Source organism: Pipistrellus hanaki, assembly GCF_964339955.1.
Source record: "Pipistrellus hanaki genome assembly, chromosome: 8".
Lineage (NCBI taxonomy): Eukaryota > Metazoa > Chordata > Mammalia > Chiroptera > Vespertilionidae > Pipistrellus > Pipistrellus hanaki.
Genome location: NC_140510.1, coordinates 54,238,392 through 54,253,654, shown reverse-complemented (window position 1 = coordinate 54,253,654; position 15,263 = coordinate 54,238,392). Strand labels below are relative to the sequence as shown.

General features: G+C 54.7%; 1 protein-coding gene across 11 annotated transcripts in view; it reads left to right on the top strand.

Moving 5' to 3' along the window:
* Positions 1 to 15,263, top strand: part of SNED1 (sushi, nidogen and EGF like domains 1) — a 54,711-nt gene that overhangs the window by 12,682 nt on the left and 26,766 nt on the right. For all 11 annotated transcript variants that reach the window (XR_014795662.1, XM_084891356.1, XM_084891360.1 and 8 more), the window contains exons 3-15: positions 3,917 to 4,057; positions 4,773 to 4,935; positions 7,267 to 7,392; positions 7,703 to 7,816; positions 8,997 to 9,110; positions 9,274 to 9,387; positions 10,630 to 10,755; positions 10,943 to 11,047; positions 11,331 to 11,444; positions 11,991 to 12,107; positions 12,656 to 12,772; positions 12,926 to 13,042; positions 13,214 to 13,327. Coding sequence is in view for 10 of the 11 variants with exons in the window: in XM_084891356.1 (XP_084747482.1) it covers positions 3,917 to 4,057; positions 4,773 to 4,935; positions 7,267 to 7,392; positions 7,703 to 7,816; positions 8,997 to 9,110; positions 9,274 to 9,387; positions 10,630 to 10,755; positions 10,943 to 11,047; positions 11,331 to 11,444; positions 11,991 to 12,107; positions 12,656 to 12,772; positions 12,926 to 13,042; positions 13,214 to 13,327 (1,582 nt within the window). In the remaining variant the exon portion in view is untranslated. The remainder of the gene's footprint in view (positions 1 to 3,916; positions 4,058 to 4,772; positions 4,936 to 7,266; positions 7,393 to 7,702; positions 7,817 to 8,996; positions 9,111 to 9,273; positions 9,388 to 10,629; positions 10,756 to 10,942; positions 11,048 to 11,330; positions 11,445 to 11,990; positions 12,108 to 12,655; positions 12,773 to 12,925; positions 13,043 to 13,213; positions 13,328 to 15,263) is intronic.

Below are 15,263 nucleotides of genomic sequence, written 5' to 3'. Positions count from 1 at the left end.
ACAACTTTGTAACAAAAGGTAAAGAAAACCCAACTATAATTCCTCTACCAGAAGACAACTCCCCGTCAACATTTCCTAGTGTACACTGACCCAGTCTGAAAAATAAATAGAGCAGCCAAGAACATGTTGTTCTGTGAGTGGTTGTTGTTTTGTTCTTCACTCAACAGTATTGTGAGCATTTTCCTCATTTTATATGTTCCCTTACCTCATTTTAAAAATTATTCTTTCACCTCTGCAGAGGAAGAGGCACCCAGAACGCCCCCGGAGTTGACAGAGAACCTTAATGCTCCCATTTCCAAACCCGGAGATGTCAGTTAGAAAGGGAGTATCCACATCACATCCTCATAAGACAGGGAGTCGGGGTCCTGAGTTTGGGGTGGGAGGTGGTCTATGACAGGGAGACTTGGGAGCCCTCTCTGCTGCAGCAGCTCCAGAGCAGGTGATCCACGGGTGGTGTTGGTGCAGCGGCTAACGCTCCTCAAATCCGGGCCTCGCCAGCACACAGCTCCCACTGCCCGGACCGTGCTGCCACTCGCCTTCATGGCCATCACCCTCCTTGTCCTCAGAACTCGAGCACTTACGTCCACACCTTCCCAAAGACTAGCGCTCAGTTCCCATGTTAACTTTGACCTAAGAAGACACACAGGCCACCGCCATAAAGCAAATAGCACAATAGAACGAGTCATATGACTTTTTTTGTGTCCTATTGCATATAAAGGTTATGTTGACAATCTACTGTAGTCCATTAAGTGTATAATAGCATTGTTGAACACTTAAAAAAAATTACATATCTTAATTAAAAATATTATATTGCTAAAAAATGCTACTCATCATCTGAGCCCTCAGTGAGGGGTAATCATGGTGCTGGTGGAAGGTTCTGCCTTGATGTATGGCTGCTGACTGATGGGTGGTGGTTGCAGACAGTTGGGGTGGCGGGGCATTTTCTTAACATATGACAATTATGTTTGCTGCACTGGTTGACTCTTCCTTTCACAAAATATTTCTCGTAGTGCTATAAGCATTTTACCCACAGACTCCTTTCAAAACTGCGGTCAGTGCTCTCGACCCCTGTCAGCTAAGAGTATGTGATATTTTAAATCCCTTGTTGTCACCTTAACAGTCTTCACAGCGTCTTCACCAGGAGTGAATTCCAGCTCAAAAAACTACCGTCTTTGCTCATCTGTAAAAATCAGCTCTTCATCCATTCAAATTTGATCATGAGGTTGCAGTAATTCAGACTCTGCTGTTAATTCTAGTATCTTGCTATTTCCACCACATCTGCAGTTACTCCTCACTGACGTCTTGAACCCCTCAGAGTCTTCTATGAGGGCTGGAACCACCTTTTGCCAAACTCCTGTTAAGTTGCTTTGTTGATCTATTTCCATGAATGTCCTTAATAGCTTCTAGAATAGTAAATCCTTTCCAGAAAGTTTCCAATTTACTTTGCCCAGGTCTATCAGAGAAATCATATCTATGTGAGCTATAGTCTGACAAAATAATAAGACTTAAATAATAATAAGGCTTGAAAGTTGACATGACTTCTTGATCCAGGGGCTATAGAATGGGTGCTGTGTTAGCAGGCATGAAAACAACATTAGTCTCATTGTCCATTTCCATCAGAGCTCTTGGGTGACCAGCTGCATTAGCCCCTAACAGGAGAGTCAGCCTGTCCTTGAAGCGTTGAAGCCAGGCATTGACTTCTCCCCAGCTATCAAAGTCCTAGGTGGTGTCTTCCAATATGAGCCTGTCTCATCTGTATTACAAATGTTGTTCAGTGTAGCCACCTTCATTAATTATCTCAGCTAGATCTTCTGAATAACTTGCCACATCTTCCACATCAGCCTTGCTGCTTCACTTTGTACTTGGATGTTACAGAGATGGCTTCTTCCCTTTGACCTCATGAATCAACCTCAGACAGCTTCAGACTTTCCTTCTGCAGTCCCCTCAATTCCCCCAAGTCTTCATAGAATTGGGAAGAGTTAGGGCCTTGATCTGGGCTTGGCTTTGGCCTAAGGGGATGTTGTGGCTGGTTTGATCTTCTATCCAGACCACTAAAACTTTTTGCACATAAACAATAAGGCTGTTTAGCTTATCACTGCGTGTTCACTGGAATACCACTTTTAAGTTCCTCCAAGAGTGTTTCCTTTGCATCACAACTTAGCTGTTTGGTGCAAAAGGTCTGGCTTTAAGCCAGTCTCAGCTTTCGACATGCCTTCCTCATTAGGCTTAATCATTTCTAGCTTTTGATTTAAAGGGAGAGACACGTGACTGGTCCTCTCACTTGAACACCTAGAGGCCATTGTGGGATTATTTATCGGTCCAATGTCACTATTGTTGTGTTTCAGAGAACAGGGAGCCTGAAGAAAGGGGCATAGACAGGGGAACGATGAGTGAAGCAGTCAGAACACAGATTTATCAATTAGGGTCACTGTCTTAACGGGGTGGTTCATGGTGCCCCAAAACAATTACAATAGTAACATTGAATCACTGATCACAGATCACCATCACAGATAACATAATGATGAAAAGTCTGAAATATTGTGACAATTATCAAAATGAGACACAAAGTAAGCAAATGCTGTTGGAAAATGGCACCAACAGACTTGCTTAATGCAGGGTCGTCACAAATCTTCAATTTCTAAAAGTGCCATAAATGAAACACAATGAAAAAAAGTATGCCTATACACCATACGGTTTCTGGTCACTGCCACGTCCACACACTGGCCCAGAGCCGCTAGTCCAAGGCCTCAAGAGCAGGGTACCCTGAGGTGGGCATGCACAACCTCAAGTCACTGAGGTTTATCCTGGCATGAGCCTCTAAAAGGGAGATTACTGCCTGCAGAATTTCATGCTCCCCGCAAAAATGTGCCCATGCATTCTCACATGCCACATGGATGTGCCCGGTTCCCAGAACCCCAGCCAGGAGTCCCCCCGCTTTTCTTCCTTGCCTTTTCAAACTTCCACACCTTTGATTCCTAGCGATACTGGATCTGTTCCTGTGTTACCTGCTGGTTGTATTCTACTTGTCATGCATCTGAGCATAGCCTGTGTTATCTTTTTGGTCTTTTTTCTCATTGATCTGTGGAAGATCTGTATTAAGAATATAAACATTCTTGCCTGCTGCATATATTATAAAAACATTTTTCACTTTGCTGTTTGCCACTCATGGCACTTTGTGATATTCAGAAGTTTTTGTAGCCAAATGTATAACTCTCTCCCCCCCCTCTCTCTCTCTCTCTTTCTCTCTCTCTCTCTTTCTCTCTGGTTTTTGTGTTAACATAAGTCCTGCTTGAGCCTCCCTGAGAGGCTCTCCACGGTCCCCATTATTTCTCCCAGTGCTGCGACAGTGTCATTTGCAGCCTTACTTGATTTAGGCTTTATTTTCATGAGTAAGGTAAAATTCTGATTTCATTGTTTTTCAGAATTTCCTTTTTATCCCATGATCCTTTCTTTGCTCAATGTGAAATAGCATCTCATATGTACCCTATCCACTAACATTCTGGAATAGAATTCCATAAAAATCATAAAACCTAATTATTTAAAAAACGCTTTTCCTTGATTCCTCACATCTTTCCCTTTTCTTTTTATGTTTTTGTCCTATTCCCTCAAGGCAGTTATGTGGATTTGACCAATTGAGCAGGAATGCTCTGTGTCCCCGGCCCCCACAGGGGACAGTGTCTGCTCCGGGCATCGGTGGGCCCCCACAGCCCCTGTGCAGCGTATGGGGGAGGGGTCAGGCTGGCCTTTGCCAGGGCCTCAGGCACTGGAAACACAGTGGAGGATGGAGGTCGAGGCCATCAAGGTTCTGCCCTGTGGCTGACCAAACGTCCAGTATGTGCAGGAATAGTGGATGGGGCAGGGCCTGGGAACGGAGATGAGAGGGGCAGGACCCTGTTCAGGCCTTCCTCCTTGGCAGGTCAACACGTTCCAGACTGTGCTCATTACGGACGGCAAGTTCTCTTTCACCATCTTCAACTACGAGTCCATCACGTGGACCACAGGCACACACGCCAGCAGCGGGGGTGACGCCTCTGGCCTGGGGGGCATCGCGGCCCAGGTAGGGGTTCCTGCTCTCGATTGCCAGCACTGTCATGAGCTGATGAAACAGGCAGACCTCTCCCCGCCCCCACCCCATCCCCCACCCCCACATGCACTATGGTGTGCAGAGGCTGCTGTAAGGCGATCCAAGCCTCTCACAGCCCAGAACCACAGAAACATCTTTGGCCAAAGGCCTTTGTCCTGACCACACTGCCTGCCACTGCAGCAGGGAAAGAAGGTCATGGGATCTGTATGCACTGACTGCCCCTAGGTCTGGCAGGGCTGTGGCCCCAAGGAACTTGGCCAGCAGGAAATCCCAGGTGTGGGGGGCATGGTCAAGCGCCAGTGCCCAGGGCTTGCTGGTCGCCTTCTGGCTGTGCACCCCCATCTACTTCCCCTGAGGTTGCACTTGCCACTGGGCCCTAGGAGAGACCCAGAACCCAGCAGTGAGTCATTGGGAGGGAGGAGACGTGGGGGTGCCAGGCCCAACCCAGTCCTTGGCTAGTGGCCTGGCTGGGAGGCGGCTGACATTGGCAAGGACAACGTGTTGGGGGTAAGGGGTGGATACCCCTAAACCTTAGAGCTCTCCGGCTGTCTCCCACACAAGCTCTTTGACCTTGACAGTGTGTGCAGGAATGGTGGATGGGGCAGGGCCCCATCTGGAGAAGGTGGGACCTTTAGGGAGACCTGCGGTCCCAGCCCGCACCTGCCCCCACTCTCTCACGCCCACCCAGGCTGGCTTCAACGCGGGAGATGGGCGGCGCTACTTCAATATCCCAGGCTCGCGCACCTCGGATATGGCGGAGGTGGAGACCAGCACCAACGTGGGCGTGCCCGGGCGCTGGGCGTTCAGAATCGATGATGCCCAGGTGCGCGTGGGGGGCTGCGCCCATGCAAGTAAGAGCACCGAGCGAGCAGCTCGGGCGCCGGGAGGGGCGTGGCCTAGGGAGGGGAGTGGCCTTTGGAGGGCGTGGTCTATGGAGGGGCGTGGGCTACGGGCGGGGGAGGTGCCGGAGGGGCGGGGCGGGGACTTGGGCACCAGCTCCGCCCCAGTCCCAGGGCTGCGTGTGGCTCCGCCCACTGCGGCTACTGTCCCGCCCCGCTGGCCCCAGAGCCTCAGTCTCTGCCTGGGGGGAGGGGGGCCTTCGAGCCTCCGGTGCGCAAGCCGGGGGTCCCGCTGGAGCCCAAGGTTTGCAGTGCAGAGGGGAGGAGCCCAGCCTCCTTCCTGGGCCGAGATGGGGGTCCCGGGCCACCTGTGTCCCCCAGATCACCTGGGAAGCAGGTGTTCTGTTCACCCCATTTCACCTTTTCTGCTGGGACTGCAGCTTTTTTGACAACCCGGACATCCATCTACCCGCAGGGAGGGAGACACCCAAGGGTCCCTGACAGCCAGGGGGCCTTCCGGCTCAGAACACACTGCAGAGGAGGAAGGGTCCAACCCAGGGGGGAGCACGTGACCAGTGGGGACAGTCGGACTGGCTGCAGAAGGGTGTGTGGCACTGGGCGAGTCACAGACCCTCCTGAAACCATGCTAATGAATAGAGGGATGGTGTCAGTGGTTGACTCAGCCACTCCGGCTAGAGGGGCTGATCATAAGCCCTGCCAAGCCCTGGTCATTCTGAGGCTGATCCTGGTCCCTCCCACCACCCCCAACTCACCTCTAACCCATAGAGACCCAGGCCAATGGGAAGGGCTGCTCCCCCTAACATAAAATGAGTGAGAGCTCCCCCAAGGAGGCAGGCATGCACCCCAGGGCCAGGGCTGGGTAGGGTGTGAGTGCATGAGGGACAGACACTGAGCCCCCATCCAATAGCCCCCAGTCGAGAGACTGAGCTTATGGGGTGAGGGGCTCATGGCACCAGGTGCCAATGTTTTCTCTCCCTCCTCCAGAAAAGCAAGCAGGGCACCTAAGAGCCAAGCTCTCCTGCACCCCAGGGGGGCTCTGGTCAGTGGTGGCTCAGGGGGTTGGGTTGTGGTTGAAGAGTAAGGAATGGGTGCGGGGGTGGGCAGGTCCATACTCCTCTGCAGAGGCTGCAGGCTGGGACCCTGAGGAATGGGGGGTCCTCAGAAGAGGGCCCACAGTCCTTTGTAGACCCCTTTCCTTTGTAGAGATGCCTCCTTCTCTGTCCCAGGCCTCTGGGGGGAACAGGTGGAGCAGGCACGCTGGGCCCTCCAAACTAGCTGCCCAGAGGCCCTGGGAGCAGGGCTGCGGGAGAGGACTCGCTCCCTGGGGTCCCCACCCACACTGCAAGCCCAGGAGGTGGAGCTAGTGTGGGTCAGTGCTGGAGTCACACGCATCAGCTTTACCAGGAAGGGAGGGTCCGTTCACACCTGAGAGGCGGCGCGTCTGCACCGGGAACCCTAGCTCCTGAGCAAGGCTGGTCCAGAGAAGGGCTCGGGCAGTCCTTCTGCCACGTACCACCGTGTAGCCGAAGCGCAGACTGATTGACACGTAGCGAAGTGATGGAAGGTGCGGTCCTACAGCCTTGATGGCGTTCTGGGCCACAGGGTGCTTTCCGGAGTGCCCCCCTCCTTCCCTTGATACCATGCCAGCTCTCTGGAGCCCTCGGTAACTTGAGTTATGGCAAGACGCGCCAATCTGTGCTGGTTAACCGCAGATGCCAGCAGCCTTGATCCTCCAGAGGGCTCTCCATGCTGCCTTTCCTAGAAGGCTGGGTGGGGGCAGCGCTGGGTGGCCCTAAGGGACCCTAGGAGGCACCCCCACCCTGGCCAGGAAACACCAGTTTCAACATCTCTGAGCACAGACCTGGTTCTGCACACAGGGAACGAAGGGCACAGGGCATGCCCAAATTATGTAGCTGTCTGGGCATTGCTGGGACCAGACTGCAGCTGCCAGAGGGTCTGAGGGGCGCCCCTCACCACCTGTGGTTTCCACACAGGGATCCCCCTTGTCCACGGGGAGCACTGGCATCTCTCCATATTGCTGCGAGTCCTCAGGTCCCTGTTTTCTTAGTCCCTCAGACAAGTTTGGAAGCTGATGGATTAATGGAATAAGAAGGTGCTGTGGGGTTCTAAGGCCTGCCCTTCACCAGCTTAGGAAACAACACCCACAGAAACAGGCAGAAGACAGACATCAGTGGCACTGGGCACCCTTGCGCAGACCTGGGCGTTTTGCCGCTAGAGGGCGACACAGCCATTCCTTGGAGATGGAAACTTCAGGTCTGGGAGGAGGGAGGGATGACTGCTCTGCTCCTCCTGTGTCCGCAGCCTCCGTGTGCCTGGCTCTGCGCCCCTGCCTCAACGGTGGGAAGTGCATTGACGACTGCGTCACGGGCAACCCCTCCTACACCTGCTCCTGCCTCTCCGGCTTCACAGGGAGGAGGTGCCAACTGGGTGAGTTCACTGAGGGCACCACCCACTGGGAGGCACTGGGCTCTGAGGGACCCCTGGAAGTGCAGCCAGTGGCCCCAAGTGCCCGAGGTCAAGGGTCTCTGTCCCTGTGGTGGGGGGTATGAGTGTGGGGCACCACGGGGGCTACCAAACACAGTGGCTTCCTGACAGGTGTTACAGATGCCCCTCTGAGCCACTGCCCCAGGGTGAGGCCCAGGAAGGCCAGGTTGCTGTCCCCTCCCGGCTCCTCCCAGGGGTGGCAGATCCTCCCACCCTGGTTCCTCCACTGAGGCCCAGCCCACCTGTTTTTCAGACGTGAATGAGTGTGCTTCCCACCCCTGTCAGAATGGAGGGACCTGCACACACGGCATCAACAGCTTCAGCTGCCAGTGCCCAGCTGGCTTCGGGGGACCCACCTGTGAGACAGGTGAGAGGCAACCACCTGGGCCCCCAAGTTCCACGGGCTGCAGGGTGGTCGGGTGGTCCTGTCCGGCCAAGGAGTGGTGGGCAGCCTGGGGGAACTGTCGGGTCAGCCATGCCACAGAGGGCTTGGCACCAGGCAAGGGCCACCAGAGAGGCCTGCGCGTCCATGAAAGGAGCACTGACCACAGCACTGGGCCTCCGGAGCCCCAGTGTTTAGACCAGGGAGAGGCCTTGGGACAGGCCAGTGCCCCGTTCCAGACTGGGCCCAGGCAGAGCCGGACTGGTGGCAGGGCCTGGGTGTGGTAGGAGCCATCAAGCACTCTCACCACACGACCGACTTGAAGGGAATGTGGGGATGTGGGAAGGAGCCAACACCCCCTAGCTTCTTCCTCCCTGTACCCTGGAACCCTGAACCCTTCTGCACTGGCAGAAATAGAGGCTGTTTCTCTCCAACCCCCAGAGCTCCCACAGCCCAGGTATGGGTTGGGGTCCTTCTTGAGACACCCCTGGGTTCGAGTGGTCATAGGCTGGCTCAGAGCTGAGCTCCCATCTATGCTGCCCATGATTTTAGCCACCAAAGCACCTCCACACCTGGGGGGTGGGGCCCTCTCTTTCCTTTCCTCCCTCCCCCCACTCCAGAGAGGGCTTCTCATTCATCCAGGATGTACCTGGTCCTTGTATTGAGTTGCTAGGAGACAGGCAATGCAGCTGGGGAAAGGCAATGTCTCCCAAACCCGGGATCTGCTCAGTGACCAGCAGGGAGTCGGAAGGGAGGGTGGACAGAAGTGGGCTGCACCTGCTCACTCCCACTCTGACTGGGGATTGAGTGCCTTCACACAATGTCCCTGCAGCAACATGTCAACCCCCCAGGACCCCTGAGGCCCCTTCTGCACCCCTGGGTGCTGCACACCCTTTAAGTCTCCATCACACTCTGCATCCCCCCCACCTGGCTGGAAAGAATCTCTCAGCCAGTGCCCCAGAGTCCAGCTCTGAGTCAGCTCAGCCAAGACCCCATCCAGCACGCACACCTTCTGCTGGAAGAAACTCTATTCAGCAGCCTTCAGCAGATGAGCTCTCAGCAGCCGGGGGATGAGGAATGCCCTGGTCAGGACCCCCACCATCTGACAGGCCCCAGGGGCACTGCAGCCAGGACTCCAGCGGCCTTCCACCCTCTGCACTTGTAGCACAATCTCCATGTGACACCAAAGGGTGTGTGAATGGCGGCCGGTGCCAGGTGGTCAGCGGCTCCGCGGTGTGCGAGTGCCCAGTGGGCTACACGGGCAACACCTGTGAGACAGGTGAGTGGCCAGCACTCCGGGAAGGTGGGGAGGAGGGAGACGAGGGGGACTGAGGCAGAGAGGGGTGGGGCGGGGCCAGGAAGGGAGGGGCTACTCCTGACTAAATGTGGAGCTGTGGTCAAAGGCTGACTGGAAGCCCAGCTCCTATCTCCGCTCCCCACAGACGTGGACGAATGCGGCTCCAGCCCCTGCCTGAACGGAGCCTCATGTGTCGACCTTGTGGGGAACTTCACCTGTCTGTGCACAGGGCCCTTCGAGGGACCACGCTGCGAGGCAGGTAATGGCCATGTAACCCCCCAAAGGTGATAGTGCTTTCGGGGTCACTGGCCTCTTTCCATCACTGTGTGGCTTAGCCCCACCCCTGTCCCCTACACTGGCCTGTCCCCTGAGTCTCTGCGGGGAAACTGGTCTTGGCTGAGCCACCCACGTGCTGTGAGAGGCCGAGCAAATCAGTTCTCCTCTTGGCCTGGTCTCCTAATTACATGCAGGCATGGGTGACCCCTGTCAGGGAGAGCACTGACTTTTCAACATACCGCCTGTGCCCCGGACCCCTCACCAGGCGAGGGAAACCCTGTGGGCCACAGTTTACTGACCTCTGAGTGAAGGGAATAAAACATTGCCAGGTCCTTCTGTTGCATGTGGGGTGGACCGGGCACATCTGTGACCCTGAAGAGTTCGGACGGGGCGTCGTGGCCACACTGATCTACACCAGTTACAACTCAGGGAAGTACACTGCCAGCGAAAGTCAGCTTTACTATGGATTAACTTAACGATCAATCCTGAAACTATCTGAAGAAACTGAACATGGAAGAAATGTAGAGGAAGGGGTTGGCCATTACTCATCCCGGGAATCTGGCCCGGCTTCTCTGTAGTACGAGAAACCCGCCAGGGACAAAAGAGAAACCTATCATAATGGCAGAGAGAGAAACTGCCAAGAGAATCAACAATTTTAAATATACTATTAACAAGAATCACGATACATGAAGCAGAAGCTAACAGAACCACTAGGAGAAACAGATCATTGTCGGTGGAGAGGTCAGAACACACCGGCAGCTCAGGACACGGGGACGAAGTCGACAAGGATGGACCTGCCCAGCACTATCGGCCGCCTGGCCTGATGGGCATCCAGACGCACATTCTTCTCAGTGCTCAGGGAGCACTCACCATGACGGACCATCCTGCCACCATAAAATGAGGTTCAATAAATTCAAAGGGATTGTGTTCTCCGACCACAGCAAAATTAAACTAGAATCAACATCAGAAAGGTATCAGGAAAATCCCAGTATTTTATTTATTAAGAGATGCTCAAGCAGAACCATCTGGAGGCCTTCGGTGCCCACCGTGGGCCCTTCTTACCCTTGCTTCTCATTCTGCTCCAAAGAGGGGCTCTCGGGGAAGGGGCAGCTGGAAATTAGCTCCTAGGAAATAAGCCTCAGGCTTAAACTGTGCTTGGCACTGGGAACAAAGGTTGAAACCCCAATGTGTGCTGCTGCTCTGGTGACCACTGTCTTTCTTACAGGAAGCCAGCCAGTACCTGACCCCTGCCTCTCGGCCCCTTGCCAGAACGGGGGCACCTGTGTCGACGCAGATGAGGGCTACGTGTGCGAGTGCCCCGAAGGCTTCATGGGCCTCGACTGCAGGGACAGTGCGTGCGGCCGGGCTGGGGCCTCCTGTGGGGTGTGCATGCAAACAGCAGGATAGAGAATGTGTGAGCGTGTGGGGGTACACACGGCAGCTCTTACGGAAAGGTCGCCAGGAGCAGGGCAGGGTCAGGAAAGGGTTGTGCCCTCTAGCACCCCCACATCGGAGGCTCCTTCCTCTCTCCATGGCAGGAACCCCGGATGACTGTGAGTGCCGAAATGGCGGCAGATGTCTCGCGGGCAATACCACCCTCTGCCAGTGCCCCCTGGGCTTCTTTGGGCTCCTCTGCGAATTTGGTAGGTACCCAGAGTTGAGCCGGGGACACCTTGCCTGCCCCTGACTATCCTCCAAACCAGGGTTTGAAGGCGGCTTCGGCCAGGACCAGGATCCACAAGGCCAGACCCTCCACCTGTGTTTCTGTGACCCCACCCCCACCCCCACCCCAGGAGGGAGCTGGCAATAAAAGGGCCTGAACCTGGTCTCCCTGGTGGGGTCACGGGGTCTTGCACGGCCCCACCCTTGTTAAGAACACCAGGTCCCTAGGAAGACCTGCGATAGGGCTTCTTCCTCCCCACACAGAAGTCACAGCCACGCCCTGCAACATGAACACCCAGTGCCCCGATGGCGGCTACTGCATGGAGTACAGCGGGAGCTACCTGTGCGTCTGCCACACTGACCACAACATCAGCCACTGTGAGAGGGGTGGAGGGCGTGGACAGGCCTGAAGGCTGGGTTGGCGCCCACAAACTGGGGGGAGGGGGAAGGGTTGGGAGGAAAGCGGTGGCTTCCCTGCAGTGCACCATGGGACCTGTGGGTGCACCACCACCCAGTCGGCAGACCTCTAACACAGGCCAGGTCTCTACCCATCTTCCCTGCAGCAGGCTGACAGCCAAAGGGCACCTGACCGCATACAGGTGCCATGCAGCGTCTTCCCAAGCCTCTAGCTTAGCTGCTAACATGTCAACAGGTGCCTAATGCAGCACGTGATTAAACCCCACCACTACCACCACAATGTGTGATGATGGTGTTGGTGAGCTCAATCCCAGCTCCTAGAAGAGGGAGGCTGAATTCTGGGAAAATCGAGGATAAAAGAAATTCCAGGGAGGGGCTTTCGAGACTGAATGAGGAATCAAGACCCAGCAACGTATATTTTAGGGGCCTCGGTCCCAGCCAGGGTGTCAGGGTGGCCTTGCCAGCCTCTTGCCCAGAATGCAACAGGGCTGCCCTCTGACCCCACAGCACTGCCCTCACCCTGTGACTCCGACCCCTGCTTCAACGGTGGCTCCTGTGAGGCCCAGGACGACTCCTACACATGCGAGTGCCCACGTGGGTTCCATGGCAGGCACTGTGAGAAAGGTGGGTGTCAGCACCCCGGACAGCGCCAGTGGCCTGGCTCCTCCCCCTGCCCGAGGGTATCTGTCAGGGCATTGGTCGTCCTGGGCACCTGGCCCCATGGGCCTGCGGCTCCCCTTCCAGTGGTTCGGGGGTTCCTGGATCTGGTCTGTGTCCTCCTGGTCATCACTGCTTTCCTCAGAATAGGCTTGTTTCCTGCTCAGCGTTTTTTCAAACAGCTTTTAGAATCACTGATTTGAGGGACATTCGTTAGGATTTTGTTAAATCTAATCCAACTTAGAGAATGTCAACTACACAGCCACTTGAGAGTGTAACTTTTCTTCCCTAACTACTGACCAGCGCCCACCCTGGATGGTCCCCTCCATGCAGTTTGAAAGGCCTGGGGCAGAGGCTCCGCGGTGGAGAGGGGATCTACAGACTGGCTTGGCCCCTGCTGCTGCCAGGCCTGTGGGGCTGAGAAGCAGGCCAGGGCCTGAGGACTGAGAAGACATGGGTGGGGGTGTCGTGAGACCTTGTTTACCTGCCTCCCTCTCTCTGCCTTCCTTTCACAGTCCGGCCACGCCTGTGCAGCTCAGGCCCCTGCCGGAACGGGGGCACCTGCAAGGAAGCAGGCGGCGAGTACCATTGCAACTGCCCTTACCGCTTCACCGGGAGGCACTGTGAGATCGGTGCGGCCCTTGCCGGCTGGGATCGGCTAGGAATGGGGGTGGGAACCACCCCCAACCCACCACCACATCTGCTTTGGGACATCTGGGGACCAGGGAAGGGGCAGAGATGGTGGGTATATGACACCTGACCCCAACAGTGCCCTCTACTCCCAGGGAAGCCAGACTCATGCGCCTCCGGCCCCTGTCACAATGGTGGCACCTGCTTCCACTACATCGGCAAATACAAGTGTGACTGTCCCCCAGGCTTCTCTGGGCGGCACTGTGAGATAGGTAAGGTGGATGCAAGCCAGCTAGAGACAGAAAACACATCCCTCATGGCTGCCCAAGGCGGGGGTAGGGGAGGGGGTAGGCAGAGCAGCACAGAGGGGACATCTCTGTGCAGCCCAGAAGCCAGGGGGGGGGGGGGAAGTGATGGTAATAGTGGCCCCTGTGACCTTGCAGCCCCCTCCCCCTGCTTCCGGAGCCCCTGTGTGAATGGGGGTACCTGCGAGGACCTGGGCACAGATTTCTCCTGCCGCTGCCAAGCTGGCTACACAGGACGCCGGTGCCAGGCGGGTGAGAAGGCTGGGGGACTGGGGTGGGGGCAAAGGAATTCTTCCTAATCCTGGAAGAGCAAAGGATAGTGTGCAGGGGGTGGAGGAAACAGAAGGGAAGGAAGGAAACCTCTGGGCAGCTTATCCTGATGGTCAAGGCAGGGGTTCTGAGCTCTGTGGCCTGGTGGGCAGAGTAGTGGGGCTGGGCAGGTGCCCTGCACCCTCTAGGAGGTCATGCATGCCATGTGGCGCTTCAACGGCACACAGCTAGGCTCAATGGCATGGTACTCATGGGACCAAGGCTCTGAGCGCCCCTAATTCCATCTGGGTCTGCCAGCTGCAGGGTGTCTGGAGTGAGCCTCCCCAATGCCATGGTGATCTGTGGGCTCTCTGGGGTGGGGCAGGTGGGTGGGCAGAACCAGTGAGGCCATGCCTTCATGGAGGAGCCCAGGTGTGCAGTTCTGACCCGCTCTGCCCCTCCTCCCTTTGTTCTCCTTCAGGAGAAGTGAGGCAGTATAGCCCAGTGGTGAGGGTGGGATGGCCAGTGCAATTCCACTCCTGACAATCCTCTAAGGGCTCCCTGTCCTCAGAGCAGCCCAGCCTCTGCAGATGGAGCAGCTTATGGGAGCCCAAGGGCAGAGTCCCAAAGAAATAGGTCAGATTCAGGCCGCACCACCTCCTGCTCTAGGCCCTTCCCAGACCTGTGGAATCAGACCCCACACTGACCAAGCCCTGGAGGCCCCCACATGTTGAGGCGTGCTGCTCTAGGGGACATCATCCAGGCTCCCACAGTGCTGCTGCGTGGTCTGGAGGCAGGGCACCCTTTGACGATGCCCGTGGGGTCATGGGGCTGCTAACACAACTGCAGGGTTATTGCATTGAACCAAAGCATTCCAAATTGCTCATCAGAAAATCTGTGTGATGTTTACACATTTTTCATGAAACAAAGACAAATTAGTGTAGGGACAGTGACAGCCTCCAGAGATGGGTGGGGCTCACAATGCATTTCTGTCTCCCAAATGTCCTACAAAGCCCAGCCTGTACGCAGAGCTCAGGGGAAGAGCTCTGGAAGACAGGTGGGCAACGCGAGCCTTGGGCAGCTTTCCTTTACTCCATTCGGTCCTTCCTAGCCCCCAGCTGGAGGGAACTGGCTAGACACCCGTCCCTCTCCCCAGTGTGCTGTCAGGGGAGGAGTCAGTGCCCCAGGGAATGTGAGCACTCAGCAAAGACCCCAGAGAAGTACAACCATCTCAAAAATAGTAATGATCCTGGCCAGTGTTCTCAGTGGTTAGAGTGTCAGCCTGCACACCAAAGAGCCAAGGGTTCAATTCCCACTCCAGGGCACGTACCGATCCTTGTTATACAGGAGATTAATCTGGAATTCAAAAGCAGTTCTGCTGAATGGACTGGACAGGCTGAGCCACCAACAGGGGAAGAAAATTAGCGTCTGAGGCGATTTTACTTATGCCACTTCTTAAACCTAGAATAAACATTATCCTAGATAGAGAAGCATACCCCTTAAAACTGGAAACAAGAGAAGGATGCCCATTACCACTAAGTCTAACCAGACTTATATTGGTTATGCTAGCCAATGCAATAAAAAAAAAATTAATGTCATGAAAATGCTAAAGGAGGATGTAAAAATGTCAGTATTTTTAGATGATACAGTTGTGTTTAATCTATAAATTACTAAAATATGATAGAAAATACAACATATTTAGTAGATATGGGTTATTATAACAAAATTAGTTGCATTTTTATATATCAAAAACATTCAGAAAAAATCTATAATAATAAAATCATAATATGCTAATTAAACTGAACAGCCCAACAACTTTCCAGACTGTGAGGACTGAACTCCTTGCACAGATTTCATGCATCAGGTCTCTAGTATATAAATAAATAAACATTTAGAGAATTTAATTATAAAAAACATATATAGAGAGAAAAATCAATGA